The 19074-nt window shown below is 35.3% G+C and overlaps 1 protein-coding gene across 2 annotated transcripts in view; it reads left to right on the plus strand.

Moving 5' to 3' along the window:
* Window positions 1-14714, plus strand: part of Aldh (Aldehyde dehydrogenase) — a 42028-nt gene extending 27314 nt beyond the window's left edge. Inside the window, exons 8-12 of one of the 2 annotated variants that reach the window (XM_089094437.1) lie at window positions 357-493; window positions 5023-5187; window positions 6743-6900; window positions 10725-10892; window positions 14574-14714. In XM_089094437.1, coding sequence (XP_088950563.1) covers window positions 357-493; window positions 5023-5187; window positions 6743-6900; window positions 10725-10872 — 608 coding nt within the window. In that variant the 3' untranslated portion in view covers window positions 10873-10892; window positions 14574-14714. The remainder of the gene's footprint in view (window positions 1-356; window positions 494-5022; window positions 5188-6742; window positions 6901-10724; window positions 10893-14573) is intronic. The other variant, XM_089094438.1, reaches the window with a different exon arrangement.
* Window positions 14715-19074: the final 4360 nt, after the last annotated feature.

Below are 19074 nucleotides of genomic sequence, written 5' to 3' on the forward strand. Positions count from 1 at the left end.
TTGAAGACTGGTGATAGATCCTCCGGCATCAGAAGGCGTGGACGGTAGAAAGGGACGCTTAAACCGATGCCTAGATAAGGATGCTACACTAGCGGGAACATCTTTGGAAGATCGGTGGCTGCAAGCTCTGCAAAGGTCGTCTTGGAGAGGCACTATTGTCGCCTTATGCGCCAGTCGGTGTGGGAGAAACCAGCTATAAGTAAGTAAGTAGAATAAATGCAATTTAGTCTTAAAAGCTCTTAGATAGCCAAATTAATAAAAAGCATGTTCGATATAATAAATGTCAGAATAAGCAGTGTCTTTTCAATCTTTTTGTTATAAATTTGTGAAAGTAAATTGTATTTGTATATTGTTAGGTCAGTGCTGCTGTGCAGGCTCTCGCACGTTCGTGGAAGAAGGGATCTATGATGAATTTGTAGAAAGGTCTGCTGAAAAGGCAAAACAGAAAACACTTGGAAATCCGTTTGATCTTAGAACTGAACAAGGACCACAGGCAAGTTGTCGTCTCAGTTATCGTTGTCATCGCCATCCTCATCGTCTTTCCCAATGCCTAAAAAAGCGACGCATTCGGACGCAGTCGCATCGGATTTCAGGGAATTCATTTTGTTCTTTAAACTCTCGGTGAACGTAGGGGTGCCTTTACGCTTCGTCCCATACTTGACAGAAATCGTCGCAGCCAAAGTTACATTTTTGAACCCATTCCTCGTTTCATTTTTTACTTTTCATTTGGCTGAAATTCATTTGTTTGAAATTTCATCATATATAACGAATGATATCAGCGACAATCATTTGGCTTTAGTTTCTGCTTTAATAATCTATTTTTGTCTGCTTTACAACAACGGGGACAAATAAGTGGATTAAAAAAAGAGAGAAAAAAAAGCATGGAAATACGATACACTCTACACTGTACATTACACTATACAATACATCTACACTGATATAACAATGAGTGTAGTGTATAATACATTTTAATATGCACTCATATAATGCACTCATTTAAAAAGCATAGAAATGCACTCATCTACAAATAAAAAATATTGACACTACCTTACTACTACAGTACAAGACGAGTTAAAGGTGAGTCAGCTGCATTGGTGAGGAACCTGCATTTAGATATATAAAATCCTATTTGAGATACATTTACAGCATAAAACAACTTCAACTTATAATGTTCAACAATCCTAGCAAGGTCAGGCCATAAACTGGAAATAGAAAAGCTCAGTAGCAGTAAGTTATTGGAGTATGACGAATAACTAAATAAATTGAAATAAATCTGTTAATACACCTTTAATTGAAGTTTTAATCGAATAAATCTTTGTAAGAATTTGAACACATTGTTTATTATATAATAGACAAATAAGTGATTTAAGCGTAAATGATTGTGCTTTAAATGAATAAATAAAATGTAAAAACATAATAAAATGAATGCAATAATTAACTAATTTGCAACTTTTGTCACTTCCTATTCGTTGTCCATCTAAGCAGGATGACCGTTTTTTACTTATTGTAACAAAAATTTATGTTGTAATACTTGCTCACTTATTTGAGCGTTGTAATTAACAAATATGTATTTGTAGGATACTTTTTGACTCTAATGTTTTAAAGTATTATAGTAAGTTTATTTTGTTAACAAACTTCATTATATTTTTTAATAAAGGTCGTCCCCGAATTGGGTGAGAGGAGATAGTAAGCAAGGATTTAAGGGAAGTTGGAATTTCTTGGGAGGGTTTAAAGACAGAGGCTTTAAAAAGATTGGGATGGAGTAGGAGAGTGTGCGGTGATATTGGCTTCAACATAGTATATTTTAAAACCTCGCAGGGCCATGACCACAAAGAAAAAAAGAAAACAACATACAATTAAAAGATTCACTTTAAGCTTTTGAATAAAACGACTGAAGCAAGGAAAAACACCTTTCAAAAGGCTAATACAAACAAACCACCATCATATAACATTCATATGGTAGGTCATGCCCACACGAATAATCCGCGCCAGATTCTTAATACTAATAAAATGTCTATTTCCCAACAATATTTCCATTCAAGGCTCTTCCCCTCATCCTCTCCTAAAATCTCCTTTCTCAAATCTCTTAACACTTCCCCAGAAAATGCAACGAATTTTCCTCCCGCTCTCCACACACCGGGCAACTGTAAGGATCGCTCTTCATTCTAAGCCTTCCAGAATATCTTCTACTTCCCTTAAGTGGCATTAAATTACCTCTACAAGAAATTACCCATTTAATGTCATCCCTGGATAGCCCCGGTCTAAAATATACCTCCACTCCGATGTCCCTTTTACCCTAAAATACAGACCAAGAGAGTCAGACGTTCTGATCTGGCATCCCTCCCCGAAACTTATGAATTTTCTGATCAACTAAAATTGAATATAACTTTTTAGACACATCTCCAACTTCCCTACCCCTACCATAACCCCCATTCCAATCACCCTTCATTTCAAACGAATCCAAAGTTGCCCGAATCTGCCCCATCCACGAACATCTTTTTCTGTCTAGCAGAGATCCCACAAATGCTTCCCTCACTAACCTATGCTACTCCATACTTACCCTCCTTTCCCAATACTTCACTATTTTTGCTAGCCTCCTATTTCTTATTACAAAATTTCCAAATCACCTTTAATAATTAAGCTATTAAACCTCTGACTTAAACCTTGCATCCTTCGATAATGCTTTAATTGTTATCTTTCAAATATATCACCCTTATTAAACCTCCAAACTTCTGCTCCATTCCCGACCTAATCTTTGACTCAAACACCCGCTTCTGCAACTTAATATCTCCAAGGCCTACTGACGTGAAGGAACTACTTAAAACCATTCCTATTACCATATTAAAACCTTTTTTCGACTAATTCTACTTGCTTAGCCCCTTAACATCCTTTATTGGAAGATCTAAGTTTAGCACTCATTTGAAATCTATATTGGCGTTCTTCGGAAATCTTTCTCTATAGGGAAAGTAATTGAGTTTTTTTTCCTTTTTGGAACCTTTTCCGTAGTATCAAAAAACTAAAATTTAAATTATATAGAACAAAAGAAGCTGAACAAAGGAGAGGGCAGTTTAATATTAGTACAGTTATGCAATGAGCCAAATCGCGAATCCTAAAGATTCAAGCATTAAGTATTTAAGCGAATTCAAACCTTAAAAGGAGAAAGATCTTTCGATTGTTCTCAACAGGGCACAAATTGAGATTTTGAGATGTAGTTAATTTTGTTTCACAAAGGATACTTGTAATTTGTCGTATTGTTAGTCATTAGGATAGACACAATTACCTTCAGTGGTAACTGCGTTTAACTGTAAAGTTAGAAAAACTAGGGAGAGATAAAGTCAATTAATCAAACGATTATATTTCGCGTCTAATTTTTTACCTCTAGCATAGATTGGATTGATGAGTTTACAGATATGGTAGCTCATATTTTTTTATTTTTTTTAATATAATCTTATGCCTAGCAGTAATTGTCTAAATGCGCTTTGAATTTCTGCAATATATTTTTGGTTTGGATTTGTTTGGTATTTGTCATCACTGGTATCCCTCGCCATCTATTTTTTTAGGTTTACCGAAGTTACATTCCACGTCTTTATGCTCACTAATTCGTGCTTCTAGTGCAAATATGAAATAGGAAAATGCCCCTAAAATGTTCGACACCGAAATTTTTCTCCTCAAAATCACTAGTTTGCACTTAATGGATTCTGTTTTTGGGTTGCCATATTTATTTTTTTTTGGGGGGGGGGGGAGGAGGCTGTGCACTCGAAATTGTGTTGTGGCATACTTCAAAAATGTTGAATTTGAGAAAGTTGTGTATATAAACCTTTCTTGGCTTACCTAAATGGGTTGTGACAAATAGTATTTTGGGCTTTATAGGACGTGGTAAGGGGGCGTCTTAGAAAAAAACGCAGATTATCATGGGCTAAGCATTAAAAAGGATTTATGTGTAGGTATTGGTAGTTACACAGCTTACTGGGTCTAGCCAATCTGTTTTGGGAATCAGGTATTTAAAATTGTGGTATTCGGTCGGAAAAATTTGAATCGAAAACAAGTTCATGGTGTTATATATTAATGGGTGCCCGAAAGCTCTATCTGAAAAGGAATAAAACTATGCCCTCCTTTTCTAGCTGTAAGTTTCAGTAATTTGGTTGCAATGACAAATTAGTCGTAGTTGTGTAAAGCCAGAAAGAATTCTCAAATCAAGAAACTGTTCACTGGTAGCACCGGTTTGTCAAGGCTCGCTTACAAGTAATAGTGCCAACGACCCCCATAAAATTCATAAAAAATAAAAAAATTAATAGCTTGTTACCAAGAGCATTTAGCCACGGCAGATATTGGTTAATTTGCTCTGCATTGTTTTGATGACTGGATTTTGTGATTCTGAGAATATTTTTGAGCGCTTTATGGATTTGTCAATTATATCAAGTTTTGGACATTCTAGGTGCTAAACTACAGACATGGTACTGAAACATGCCATAAAATAAACTTTTTTTTTAACGTTTGGTAGCAGTTTCTAATATCTTTCAGGTAGGATTAATCAAAGTAGTCGCTTAGGTTTGGGCATTTTATTCAGATGAAATCATGTCTTCAGAGAAATTTACCATTTTTTGAATCTTGGAAATTTTTTATGCAAGCTACTTTTTTTCGTTAATGAACAATGAATTTTCCAAATCATCTACAAAAGTAAGTTCTTTTTTTTCTATAAGTTCTCCTCTTCCTATTAAGTTTCAAATGTGACTTACCATTTGGTTGTTTTTACTCGAACAAGAACTAAACCAACTCGAACTTGATTTACTCGAGAATCTGCTCGAACGTGAACACGAAATCTTTAAAATTCCCTCTTCAAAATTACCACTTTAAATACTTTTCAAAAGTCAAAATGGACGGCTCCGCTTCTCCTTTTATTCTGTGACTATTCCAGATTTTTTTTTTTTTTTTTTTTTTTTAAATAAATTAAATTTACAAATCAAAATTTGATCACAATTTAAGTTTGAATACAGGACATATAGCTAGGCTATGTTGTTTCAGATTGACGAAGAACAAATGGCTAGGATCTTATCACTGATTGATTCTGGTAAACAAGAGGGTGCAACACTTTTGGCTGGTGGAGAAAGATACGGGGACAAAGGCTTCTTTGTCCAACCTACCGTCTTTGCTGATGTCCAAGATAACATGCAAATTGCGCGAGAAGAGGTAATCTTTTTCTTTATAGCGGGATTCGAAAACGTCGGCCCGCTTCGGTTACCACTGACTAAGAAAAAAAATCTACAACTATCACAAGACCATATAAAGGTCACTAAAACACAAATCTAATAACATAGTATCCCTTGCCTTTCCTCTTCCACTGTAAAGAAAATCAATCAATCAAATCAATCCAAAAATTTATTGTCAAAAAAAAATCATACTTCTGGTCCCACAAAAGGCTCTATGGGCGTTATATGTAGGGGGGGGGGGGGCAACTACACAACTAAATCGACACAAAAAAAACAACATGAAAAATTGTCGCCCACCATTCAAAACCAAGCCACGAGAGATGCCGCACAAAAGGCCAGCACAACTCACAACAAAATTTCTAACCCGGCCTAGAAACGTCCATCCCGTTTTAAGAAAAATTATTATTTAACATAACTCAAATATACATTACATTTTTTTAATTATTTTGAAGCTACCAAACGAGTGGCATTCTTGAGGTGACGTTCTCCAACCTGGCCTAGAGAGGTTATTAGACATAATTCATCAAGGCATTATAATTTTTTTTTCATTTGAAGATACCAAACGAGTCACATTCTCGAGCTGACTCAGGTAGGGTATTCCATACGATATGATAAGCGGTTAGCGGATTGAAATCAGACCTCGCCGATGGAGTAAATGGTATATTATTATTCCTTAAATTGCGAAGATGATGCGTAGACCAATCAGTGATGAACAATTAAGTAATTTTTAGAGCCGAGGAATATCCCCACGGGGTTGAAGAAAAGTGAAAGACGCACACGAAAGAATGTAGAGTGATGGTAAATCAAGTAGGCTAACTAAAAAATCACCATTAACCTGTTTCAGCTTCTAGGAAGGATTGTGGTGAAATTCGTTATTTTGTTTTTGTAAATGATTTTTAACGATTTGATCTTAAAAATACATACACAAAAAAAAAGAAAATGTCCTATGAGACAAAAAAGAACTTTTGTTAAGAAGTACGCGCCTGGCAAACACAGATGCCTCTGCAGTGGTTTTTCTTGGCGCTGAAGTTGGCCGAAAGTAATGAGTTAAGCTGCGTTTACATTCGGCGTTTTCAGGAAAACTGGAACGTAAAACTAGAAAACTGGGTAGTGTAGACTGCTACAGCCGTTATTTTTCCGTTTCTGGGTACGGTACAAAAAGATGCCAATAAATGGGCCGGCATGCCAAAAATCTGGAAGTGAAGACGTGTTGTTCCATTTTCTGGGAGCCGTATCAAACAATAAATTTGAAAAAGGAGCTATGGAACTTATCAAAAAAGATGAAGAGGCTTACAAAAACACACAGAAATGGTTAAATGAAGAGACTTTCTAACTAATTGAAATCTAGATGGACAAGCATGGTGATTGAACGGGTAACTGGGCAGAAAACTGGGAGACATGTAGCAGTGTACATTAGTAATGTAGACTGCTACCTGTCTCCCAGTTTTTCAGAAAACGCCAACTGTAGACTGACTCTTACCCTAATCAGCTCTCTTTTTTTACAGTTTCCGCTTCAAAACCAGTTTTTTTTCTAGATCTTTGGACCCGTTCAGCAGATCATCAAGTTTAAAGATATGGACGAGCTTATCCGTCGAGCGAATAATACTATCTATGGTTTAGCGTCAGCTATTTTCACAAAAGACATCAACAAAGCCATGTATCTGTCACAAGGAATCCGTGCCGGTACTGTTTGGTAAGAAAATAATGAAGCAGATAAAATTGATGAAAACTAGTATGAGTAGATCTAGCAGCTCAGCAGTGTTTAATTTGATTCTCAGTAGCTCAGCAGTTCAGCAGTGTTTAATTTGACAAGTCAGTGTATGCTTGCAACAACCAATTAACTGGTATTGTAAATTAGTCCAACTGTTTTAGCAACTAATATTGCTAGTATTATAATTGCTTAAAGACAACAATTCGGGGATGGAGATTAAAACATTTTTAATTACCTAGGTAATATTATAAATAAGGAAGATATCTGCAGTGGAGGTATAGTATCCAAGCCTTTGAGTATTTTTTTCACATTAGAGCAAAATTTAGAGAAATGGTACCATTAGTCTTAAAACTAATTCGCTAAAAGCCACGGTGATGACAATTATTAAGTATGGTTCTGAGGCTCATTGAAAAGCTGAGGAAAATATGCTAGATGTTTTCCGGATGAGGGTACTCGTTTAAGTGACTATATTCAAACAGTTCGTGCTAATGGACCGTAAGTAAGGAGTGACTCGGCCCAATAGTAACCGAAACGCTAAAAAAACGGAATTTTGATAGCAATATGTTGTATCCAAATATATAAAATTGATTAAGTTTAATGTTATCCACCAAAACCTACTAGCCCGAGGAAATTTGCCTGATTTTTGAAAAAAGTCAAACGGTCTTAACGAAAATCACGTCATCAGATTCAGCATATTAGAGAACCCTACCGTAGAGGTTTCAAGCTCCTATTTACAAAAATGTGGCATTTTGTGTTTTTTGGCAGGAGAAAGATCACGGATGCGCTTTTGTTATTACTATTTTTTCTCAGTAGTGATCGTATTGAACCAATAGTCCTAGAAGATCGGGAGAGAGCTCATTCGAACGTAAATCAAAACTTATATTGCCCCTTTTGAGTGACCAAAAAGATTCGAGGGCACCTAGCCGCCTTCCCAGACCTTTTCTCCCCAAAGACATCAGATCAAAATTTGACGATATTCACTTAATTAAGGATAGTTGAAAGGTCCAATAACTATGCTTTGGTGATGATGACCCTCCATAGTCCCTGGGGAAAGGGCTTCGAATTACACATTTTGCCCGTATTGTTCCCATATAGTATTTGTTATATATACGCAAAATTTTTCGGGTAATTTTCTACGGGGAGGGGGTGTTTTCCACGGGGAGAATTTTCGGTGAGGAGGACAGTTTCCGGGGGAATTTTCCAGGATAAACGATACATGAGGGGGGGGGACTGTCTGCCTTGATTTGAAAAACAGTCAGAAATGCAAAATGCAATACAAAAAAAACATACAAGTTTTTTCAACTGATAATAAGGAGCATCATTAAAGCGTAAAACGAACAGAATTTATTCTGTACGTGAGTGGGGCCACCCTTTCCTCAATCCTCGTCCTTTACGCTAAAGTTTGACTTTTTGTCCTGATTCTCTAGATAGACTACTCAAACACAAGGGCCATTGGTTTTGAATGAGAAGTATTTCTAAAGAGCTTTAAGACTTAAGTGTAAAGAGCGAGGGTTGATGAAGGGCAGCCCCACTCATATACAGAAAAATTTCTAGTCGTTTTAAGCATAATGTTGCTCCTTACTTTTAGTTGCAAACTTGTTTTTTATTTGATTTCATCAAGAAGGTATATGAAAAACATGGTTCGTTTCCACTTTCTTGAGTATACAATGAGAAAAAGGTTAAGGTTAATAAAACATGGTTACATTAACAGTTTTACTTTTGGGCAACGTGGCTGGGGTCATACGAAAAGTTGCACGTCTTTAAATTAAGTGAGAAGAGGTTAGGAAAGGGATTCAAAAGAAGAGGGAATCCTCTTCACGAATAGAGTGGAGTGGAGGAGGAGCGGCTGGCACGTATGCAGAGGGGAGGCCTCCGGGCCCATCCCCCCCCCCCCGAAATCTCACCGTTTTTTTATTTTCCCGTAATTTGCTGATACTTCTCGCAGAATAAGGGATTTGAAGGATTTGCCCCCCCCCCCCCCGAAACAAATTCCTGCGTACGTGCCTGAGGAGCGGGGAAATAAAATACTCCTTAAATAATCATTACATGTTCAAAGAAATAACAATTATGAATTTATTTTAACTCGTTTTCAAAATAAACTAAAAAGTAGATTTTTTTTTCTCTCGAGAATCTATGGGTATCAGTGAAAATGAAGGGTGAAAAACTACTTGGGGTTTGCATAACCTAGATATCAAATTTATATAGCGTAAAATGCATAAATAAAAAAAGACAGTGAGTGTAGAAGAAGGAGCTTAAAAAATCAATTTATGCACCAATCCTTCTTGCGCCCCTCGTTTTCGCTTTTATTCATAGATTTTTTAGAAAGAACTATTTCTGCTTTTTAGTCCATCTCAAAAATGAGTTTAAATCGTAGGACTAGAAAGTCCAGGCTTATGAATTTCAGAAGAATGGCATAGTGTCCGTATATACCCTGTTCAATATTTTACAAGCCCTATGTCCTTATGTATCTTTCTATAGGCTAAACACCTAGTATACTTAGTGAAAATGGCCCCAGGATATATTTTTGCTAGTATCCTTACCCTAGTCTTATCGAAGGTTTAAACCAAAATTAATGTGAAAAAGAGATTTATTGTGTGTAGTATAGTAAAAAAAACTTATGAAATCTATTAATAATAAGGTATGGCGTAAACGACATATTGCAGCTCTTCCAGAATGATTAGGGGTCTTTTAAGTGTGTTTTTAAAGCTGTCTTTTCTAGCATATCTTGAAGATCCTGAACTATCCCTGTAGAGAAATACCTCTTTTCTATGTCTTTTATTGTGATCTTCTTATTCTTTTTCTGCCATATCGAACCTCTTTTTGCGAGACTATCCTTATACTTTGTATAAATTTATCTCCCTTCCATCCTTGGTTCTTCTCCTTATTTCTTCCAGATTCTTCTTGTCTATTCTAGACTCCACAGTTTCCAAACTTTCTGTAATAGCCTCATAAGAATTTCTGAAATCATGAGAATGGCTTTGCATATCGAACAGTTCCAATAAAAATATATTTGTAGTTCAATATGTCCATCCTTGTTAACACACAACATACTTTTTTCAAACTAAACTGAATTTGTCCAAGATGTTCAGAGATTAATATAAAAGGATTTATCTGGTAAACATTGTCTCTGGGAGGTATTTCGGAAATAAGGTTGAAAAGAAAGAATGGGAGCCACTGGGAGATGTTTAGAAATAAATCATCGTGACCGTTTTGTTTTTGCATTTGTTAGACTTTTTAGTCTTTTCTAAGACTAAAAAGTCTTCAGTCTTCTCTAATACAAAAATTTGCATTACCTAAAATTTGACCCTAAGTTACCACGGCCACAGAATGATGTTTTTACCGCTGCGCTATCAAGTATAATAGTCCTTGTTTTATACTTTTTATATAATAGTCCTTGTTTTATACTTTTTGCTGTGTCCAATCTCCCGCTAATGTCGTCTTATTTATACAAGGGATAGTATATAAGAGGGGAGTTTCGATGTTGTATTATTACAGTGTCATCGGAATTGCATATACTGATAAAATTTGGAAGTAACTGAACATTCGGAAGTGATTGAAAAACTGGTCGCACATGTAACAAAAATGCACAAGTCCGTGAGTAATTGTGAGAAGAGGTGAAAGTGAGAAGAAATCCGTGAGTAATTGGAAGTAATTGAACATTCGGAATTGATCACACATTTATGTAACCAAAATATAGAAGTCCTTGATTTGCGTAAAACGATTTAAAACAAATGTCACCCAGTAATCTCCTGGTTTCATGGTCGGGATTTGGCTCCCTGTCAACTTTCCACTTTTCCTTTTTATAGGATAAATTGTTACAATGTTCTTGGCGCTCAGACTCCATTTGGAGGATTCAAAATGTCTGGAATAGGTCGAGAGAACGGCGAATATGGGCTTGAAGCATACACAGAAGTAAAGACAGTCATTGCTGCCATTCCCCAAAAGAATTCGTAAACTTTCATCATGCCATGTAGGTAGGATATTCTTCTCATTTGTTTCTATATTTGTTCGGCATACTGGATTGCATTATTGCAAGTGCTGTGGCTATTTTTATTTTGTGTAAATTGTGAATAAACACTTTTTTCTTAGTAAATGAATGCTTGAAGTCAATTAAAATGGTTTACCTTTGAATCAAGGAATTTGATTTTGTTTGATTTTCCACTTTTTATGATAGTTGAATTGAATGTCAAGTTGATATCGATTGCTTTAAAATGTACGAAGATTCATTTTAAATCACACATTTGTATAGAGAACAGAATAGAAGACAATACAAAATTATCAGACTACCCATAATTCAGAGAACGATTTTAAAGATTTATTCACGAATTGAAAAAAGGGAACTTTGAAAGATTTATGCTTCGATAGGCTGTCACAGAATCCCAATCTTGTCCAAAATATAGCAGTAAGCCACATTTTTCGTGAAAATGTGGTTACAAGGAAAACGTTTATTGCTTATTCGAGGAAGGAGACATGAATGAAATTACGATTTCTATAGTAGCAAATCGATAGAGCTAAAGTGTACTTATTTTTCAAATTAGGGTCAACTTAGATAAATAGAGAAATGCGCCATAAGCAGTATTGTGGTTCCCTTTAAATTAAAAAAAGTTAATAATCTAAGGTAAGTAAATAATTGAATTTAAATTATTCATGGCAAATTAAGATGAAAAATGCATCAACTTGTTCCTGACAAATAAACCGTAAATGATCTGAAATTACATTTTAAAGCAATTAAGACTTTAGTCAAGAACAGAGAAGAATCTACTTGGTTGAACGAAATTATACGAAAAAGCAAAGGGAGTTGGATGCTTGACGCCCTTCTCATAGCAACTAAAAACTAGCAGTACCATAAAGAGTATAATGTTACTGAGCTGAATAGAAAAATTCCACTCCAGCTTTAATTACGTTTATTTTATTAACATCTATTAAATTTCTGCACCATACATAAAGCTTCATTTATGCTATGGAAGATTTGTAGATTTTGATCAGGTTCCTCTTTACATCCTAATTTTAATATCAGTCATAACAAACATGGCATTGCTCTAAGAAGGGATTCAAATTGCTCCAAGAAGGGTTAATTCAAAACATTGAAAATATCGAAACGCGGCAATTCAGTATTCATAACGCAAATTCTGATGGGTAGAAAATCAATATGTCTAGACACTTATGTCTATCTAAGCATGCTTGTGAATTAGACTTCAGGAGAATACCGTCTGGGAGTAAATTCGAAAAAAAAAATCGTAACCGATTCAAATTGAACACTATCTTCAGAAATACTTGATACAGTGCTATATTTATCGATTTAGCATGAGAACAGAATGTTATTGGTGCCTATGGTATCCTTAAGTGTCTTTGGGCAGTGGGCTTTTATGGCCTGAACCTCAACTGTGTTGATGAGTCCTTCCATAATGATAATAATCCTCAATTCTCAGACCTCTTAGAAATTTTTTATATTCGGGTACACAGTTAGTTTGTCGCTATAGATCAGAGTTAGACATCGGAGAATCTGTCAGGAGTATGGTATCTTGTGAAAAGAATGCGAAAAACAAAAAACAGTTAAAGGTAATCCTGGTTCCAGGTATGAAAAACACCATTAAACTAGTTTTCTTCAAAGAAGTAAGTTTGGGGATCGGATTAATTCGCCTCGGATTAATAAAAAGTTGTTATACCAAGATGGCTCTGCTTTAGGACAGAAAGGAAAAGTAGAATTTTATTTTGTTAAATGTCTATCTTGACAACAGTTTTTCGAGACAAAACCGAGCGGGTATTTCAAAAGCACGCAAGTTGCATAAATTAAATATTTCAGGAGAGCAAAAATCCCAAAATGACATTCTTCTTTTTTGCCATTTAATAATAATTAGTTTTTTCCAACGAAGGAAGTTTTGACGCCTTTAGGAAATCACAAAAAAAAATTGATTTCGAATGTTTTCTCTCCCGGTTATTTCTGCAAAGAAGAATAAGAGAGTTAACCCATTAGGAAAAGAGCGACTGGATCATGCGATCCATCGTATTCACTTCTGTAAGTTAGGTGTGCTCGTTTAACTTAGTTTAACAATTTGTCATACTAACCAAATTGTTGTATTATGTAAACAAATACCAGCTGTGAAACCACGCAAGAAATAGGCCTTTCAATTGTCTTTTTTGTCCCTAAAACATAACAAAATCAGTTAGATAAAAGATTGAAAGATAGCGTATAAATAAAAAGCATGTTTTTTATCACTAGAACATTTGGTTTGCAATAAGCCTAAACCGCTTCGATGCTGTTGCTTAAAACGATTAGTTACTGCGAATAAACAGGGAAAGATTTTTTCTTACTAACACCATTAATAGTTAGGAAATGTAAACCTATCTAGCCTTGCTCAATTATCAGATACACAGGGAAATGGAAGATGAAATTGTTGATATAAACGTATATAATTTGGATATTTGGGCTAAAACATCCGTTTTCTTATACCTGATTAGCTATTACAGTGGAAATTTTGTGAGCACCCTTGCTCCCTAAGGTTTAAACTCTTGAACAAGTAGTCGCATTAAAAAGAATTACAAGTTCTACCTGAAGTATAGTTACTTCATTATTTCAAGCTACGAGGACTGGCCTTCAAATAGGCCAGTCGAGGATTGGCCTCCGAGTTTGAAGTACAAATTTTTAGATTTTAAGATGCATTTTCTGAAGTTAATTAGTTTGGGAGCCCACGGAAAGGGGGTCAAAAGGGTTAAGATGTTTTAGTGTCTCTTGAAAGACAAAAAGGATTGAGATAGACGAATTTGCAGTATTTAGGTAAAAACAATAGGAAAAATAATAGAGGTCATATTCTGCAACATTTTGAGGCCAGATTCCGCTGTTAAATCTGAGTCACATTGTTTTAGATTGAAAAAATGGAATTAGAACCTGGTGAGAATCGGGCTTCTATCGTTTGTCTGTTTCTATGGGTAAAAATTACATTTTCTCGAAAAATAATCTTCTCACTCCCAAAATTTCCTACTCTAAATAATTTACCTCCCAAAATTTTCCTGGAGGCTTGCATCGTATTCAAGAATACAATCTGTGTCACACATCGCCAGACCAGGTATCTGTGGATTGTTTTTTGGATTTGTAAAAAATTTCCTGCGAACAGCGGCATTCCGATTTATTTTGTGACTGAACCTTGTATTTTGATTAACATTTCAAAAAGGTGACATTTTTTTTGTCTTTTTGTTTAAACAATTACTCGCTAGTATTTATAAAAGATTAGATATTGTTCTTTATATGCAGCAATGTACGCAAAAATTTATTTCAAGGGGGGAGAAAAAATTCGTCATAGTATTAAATAACCTGCGAATGAAATAGAAAGGTTACAAAATTACGAAACAAACGCAAACATCGTGGTTTATCAATAGACCCCCCCCCCTCCCTGACTACATGCCCGATAACATTAGCTGAAAAACATATTTATTTTATTTGTGAGCCGAAATATTAAATAATAAAACAAGTTAATTGGAAATAATAAATAAAAATTATTTTCGAGTATTTGATTTCTATATTTTCAGGTTTTTTGTGCATATTTGGTTTCTATATAACTTACTAAACACCAAATCAGGGCTTACTATCCTTCTTGATTTTACTGTTTTCTTTAAATATTGACCGAATTTTAAGCCTGAAATTTAATCTTTTTTTCTAGGATTTACTGGCGTCTATAATCAAGTCCAGTGTTAAACAGAGGAAAAGAAGAAATGTTATATATTGTTTTTCTCCATTTTTGATTATGTTTTAGTAATTTTCTTTTAATAAATTATGGGTGATATTAAAAATTATGTTTTGATACTGTTCTTTTATTGTGATTAATAACAGTAGCCTATAAGGCTGATTCACTATCAGTTGCTGTTGTCGACGCTCCAGTTTATCATTAACAGAAGTTAAGTAATTTGTACATGGATGTAAAACTTGCGTTAAGTGTCAAGACTCATTTTCTTCATGATGTCAATTAATGACTATAAAATTAAGTTAGTTTTGGTCACCAGAATATTTCGGCATAAAAAAAGACGAAACATAATTCCATAAATTCTAACCTATGTTTATATTTAACCTATGTTAAGCTTATTACTGAAGGAATGTAGCGTAAGTGAAGTCTCCTTACTGACAATAGCTTCAGTGGGAAAACAATTAAAAAAGATACAGTAGGCACAGAGTCGTTTGTCGAACTAGCCCTTTATGTACTTATGACCTTCTCTAGCATTATAACTTTCTGATACATCATAGGCAGTGCTATCATAGGCAGCTGAATAGTGCTGCCTAAGTAAAGAACGATGTTGGCACAATGTATTTTCATTTGTATTTTCATATTTTCATCAGAGGATAGCTACCCCCTCCCCCACTCACGTCGTATTTTCCCAAAATGTATCCAACAGAAATTTTGAGATAGCCATTTTATTCAAAATAGTCCAAAGATAATATAAAAAGGTTTTTGGGCAACAAACCCCCAGAGCCTGAAGGCAAGTGTTGTAAGTTATGCGTCGGAGGCATTTAAGGTTTATATGGAACGGATGGTTGTATAAACTACAGAGGCTCATTTGGTTGAAAACAGAAAGTTCTAATACCATTTTAAGAGCCAAAAGTGATAGAGTAGCCAACCCCTTTCCCCAACTACCCTTCTTTTCACCAAACATATCTGATTGAAATTCTGCGAAAGTCATTTTGTTTAAAATAGTCAAAGAAAATATAACAATGCTTCAAGGGTTGACACAGCCCCCCCCCCCCAGAGCCCTGGCGTAAGGGTTGTAATTTATGCCCTGAGGGCGTATGAGATTTTTATGGAATGGGTGGTCGTATAAACTTCATATGGGATTATTTGATTTGAAATTGGAAGTTTTAGTGCTCTTTTTAAGAGTCAAAAGTGATTTGAGAGCAACCAGCCCCTCCCCCTCCTCACGCCCATTATTTCCCCAACACATTCAATTAAAATTTTGTTATAGCATAGTTGAAAAGTCCAGAAATTATTTCTTTGAGGATGACACCCCTGCACACACACACACACACACAAAGCCCTCGGGCAAGGGTTGTAAATTATGCCCCGGGGGCATTTAAGGTTTATATGGAACGGATGGTTGTATAAACTACGGAGGAAGCTCATTTGGTTGAAAACAGAAAGTTCTAATACCATTTTAAGAGTCAAAAGGGATGGGATAGCCCCCCCCCCCCGACTACCCTTCTTTTCACCAAACGTATCTGATTGAAATTCTGCAAAAATCATTTTGTTTTAAATTGGCAAAGGACATATAACAATCCCTCAAGGGTTGACACAGCCCCTCCAGAGCCCTGGGACAAGGGTTGTAAGTTATGCCCTGGAGGCGTATCAGATTTTTATGGAATGGGTGGTCGTTTAAACTTCAGATGGAATTATTTGATTTGAAATTGGAAGTTATAGTGCCCTTTTTAAGAGTCAAAAGTGATTTGAGAGCAACCAGCCCCTCCCCTCCTCACGCCCATTATTTCCCCAACACATTCAATCAAAATTTTGTTTAGCATAGTTGAAAGGTCCAGAAATTATTTCTTTGAGGACGACACAACCCCACACACACACACACAAAGCCCTCGGGCAAGGATTGTAAGTTATGCCCCGGGGGCATTTAAGGTTTATATGGAGCAAATGTTTGTAAAACTATAGAGGAGGCTCATTTGGTTGAAAAATGAAAGCTCTAGTTCCCTTTTAAGATTCAAAAGTGATGGAGGGCAACTAATCCCCGACTACCCCTCTTTTCACCAAACGCATTCGATTGAAATTCTGCGAAAATCATTTTGTTGAAAATAGTCCAAAGAACATATAACAATGCTTCCAGGTTGACACAGAGTCCTGGGGCAAGAATTGTAAGCTATGCCGTGGGGCATATAAGGTTTTCTATGGAATAGATGGTCGTATAAGCTTCAGATGGGGTTATTTGATTTGAAATTGGAAGTTATAGCTCCCTTTTTAGGAGTCAAAAGTGATTTGAGAGCAGGGTTGCCACCCCTAGTGATTTATCACTATTTCTAGTGATTTTTTATGTTGCCTAGTGATTTTTTCTAGCTAGTGATTTTCGTCCGAAAACTAGTGATTTTTTCCTAAACCTAGTGATTTTTCATTATATAGCGCGTAGATTCATGCTCCAATTGAACAAATCAAGTACAAAGCTAGCTAATCAATAAAAAAAACACAAAATAGCGATTAACTTGAATCCTTAATAAGTTACATACTTGTATTTATGCAAATAAGCCGCCATTGAAGCTTCGAATTTACTACCATATGTCCATACCAGATATGACCCAGAGCGTTATCATCAAGATAATACGCGAACTAGTTAATCACAAAAATGTTCTATACTTCTTATTTTACGACATTTGCTCAGGTCGAATTTTTGTCTTCATATTTATGTTTTTTTCTCTGTAATGTATCAGTTCTAAATTAGATTTTCTTCCGTTAAAACATTTGAAAGTGGAGTAAATGGTGGATATGAATACACCCTCTACATCTGCAAATAGAACAGAAATGGAATAATTGAAAAATAAGATGGTGGGTAGCCTATACATTAAATGTAATTTTCTAAATAAATAAAAGAAATCATTGAAAAAGAAAATAGGACTAAGTGCTTTTTATAATAGGATTTGTAACATAGATAGATAGATTAAATCGATTGTAGTTCGATGATTGAAGTCGGCTGGGAGTAAGGGGGGGGGGGTATCTACTCTGGGAATGGTCTAATGATTTTAATTTCTACTTCTAATATCTAATCAAAACTCCAATAATTCTCCAAATTCTCTTATTTGTAATTGAAACACCTAATTAACGGAGATAACATCCTATTCTTTAATTTTTTGGATTTATGTGCTAATATATCAAATAGTTTGTGGTAACGAACTGTAAGAATAGAGCTACAAGGCTCAATAGTAACCAAAATTCTTGATATGGAATTTTGACATCAATCAATATATCATCGGCTTATTAAGTTGATTCCAAATATATGATTCATTATGCTTAGTTTTACCCTTAAAAGGCTAACAAACTGTGAAAATTTGCCTGATTTTTGAAAGAGGGAGGAAACAAACAATAAAAGTGAAAGAATTTTGATTAAAATAAAATCATTAGATTCCGTGTATCAGAGAACTCTATTGTAGAGGTTTCAAGCCCCTATCTGCAAAAGTGTGGAATTTTGTATTATTTTCCAGAAGAAAAATCACGGATGCGTGTTAATTTCCTTTTTCCCCAGGGTGATCGTATCGAACCAACGGTTCTAGAACATCGAGAGATGGTCATTTGAATGGAAATTATAATTTCTGGTGTCCCTTTTATTTGACCAAATAGATCGGACGGCTACCAGCCCCCCCCCCCTACTCTCACGTCCTTTTTCCCCAAAAAATTGTTCGATCAAAAGTTTGAGATAGCCATTGTGTTTAGCATTAGTTGAAAGGTTCCAAAACTATACCTTTATGTTTAACATGACCCACACAGCCCCTGAGGATAGGTCTTGGGATGAAAGTATGCTAAGGATAATTTGCTAAGGATAATGTACGATCTATGAAAACCAGTTTCATAGCCACAAAGAAAAATAACGGGTGACAGAATGGATTGAACTTGTATAGCTTAGACTATATATTTGAACATTAGGGGGGGGGGGGTGAGGTTAGGTTACTTTACCCCCACACCTCCCTAATGTGCAACTATATAATCCAAATTATATTATTATATAAACTAAAGTATTATATTTTCATCATATTTTGGCGTATTTCATTAGGATTAACATAACTTTACTTCTTGGGCGTGTTCCGTATAATTAACAAGTGCCTCTTTATTTATAAGAAGCAATAAGACCGATGTTTATCGAAATTTGTGAGGAGGGGGACACATTTTTACCATGGAATTATAAAAAGGCCATTTTCAAAATTGTCGCTGGTGTCCCAGTAATTATACTAGCTCAACTAGAGTAAAAAGAAAAACAGTATCTATATTTTTTTGAAAAAAAAACTGGGGTTTTAGATCGACAAGGAAAAAAAAATAAAAATAAATCATAGTCAGTGCTGCTCTATCATAGCTAATAATATCATCAAAATTTTAAAGGAGCTAATTTGATTGGAAGTTAAAAGTTCTAGTGTCCGCTTTAAGAGTCAAAAGTAATTGGTGGGCAACCAGCTCTCCTCTTTAGCCCATAATT

The sequence above is a fragment of the Artemia sp. Qi Xiang Cuo genome, chromosome 9 (assembly GCF_049724085.1).
Source record: "Artemia sp. Qi Xiang Cuo chromosome 9, ASM4972408v1, whole genome shotgun sequence".
Lineage (NCBI taxonomy): Eukaryota > Metazoa > Arthropoda > Branchiopoda > Anostraca > Artemiidae > Artemia > Artemia sp. Qi Xiang Cuo.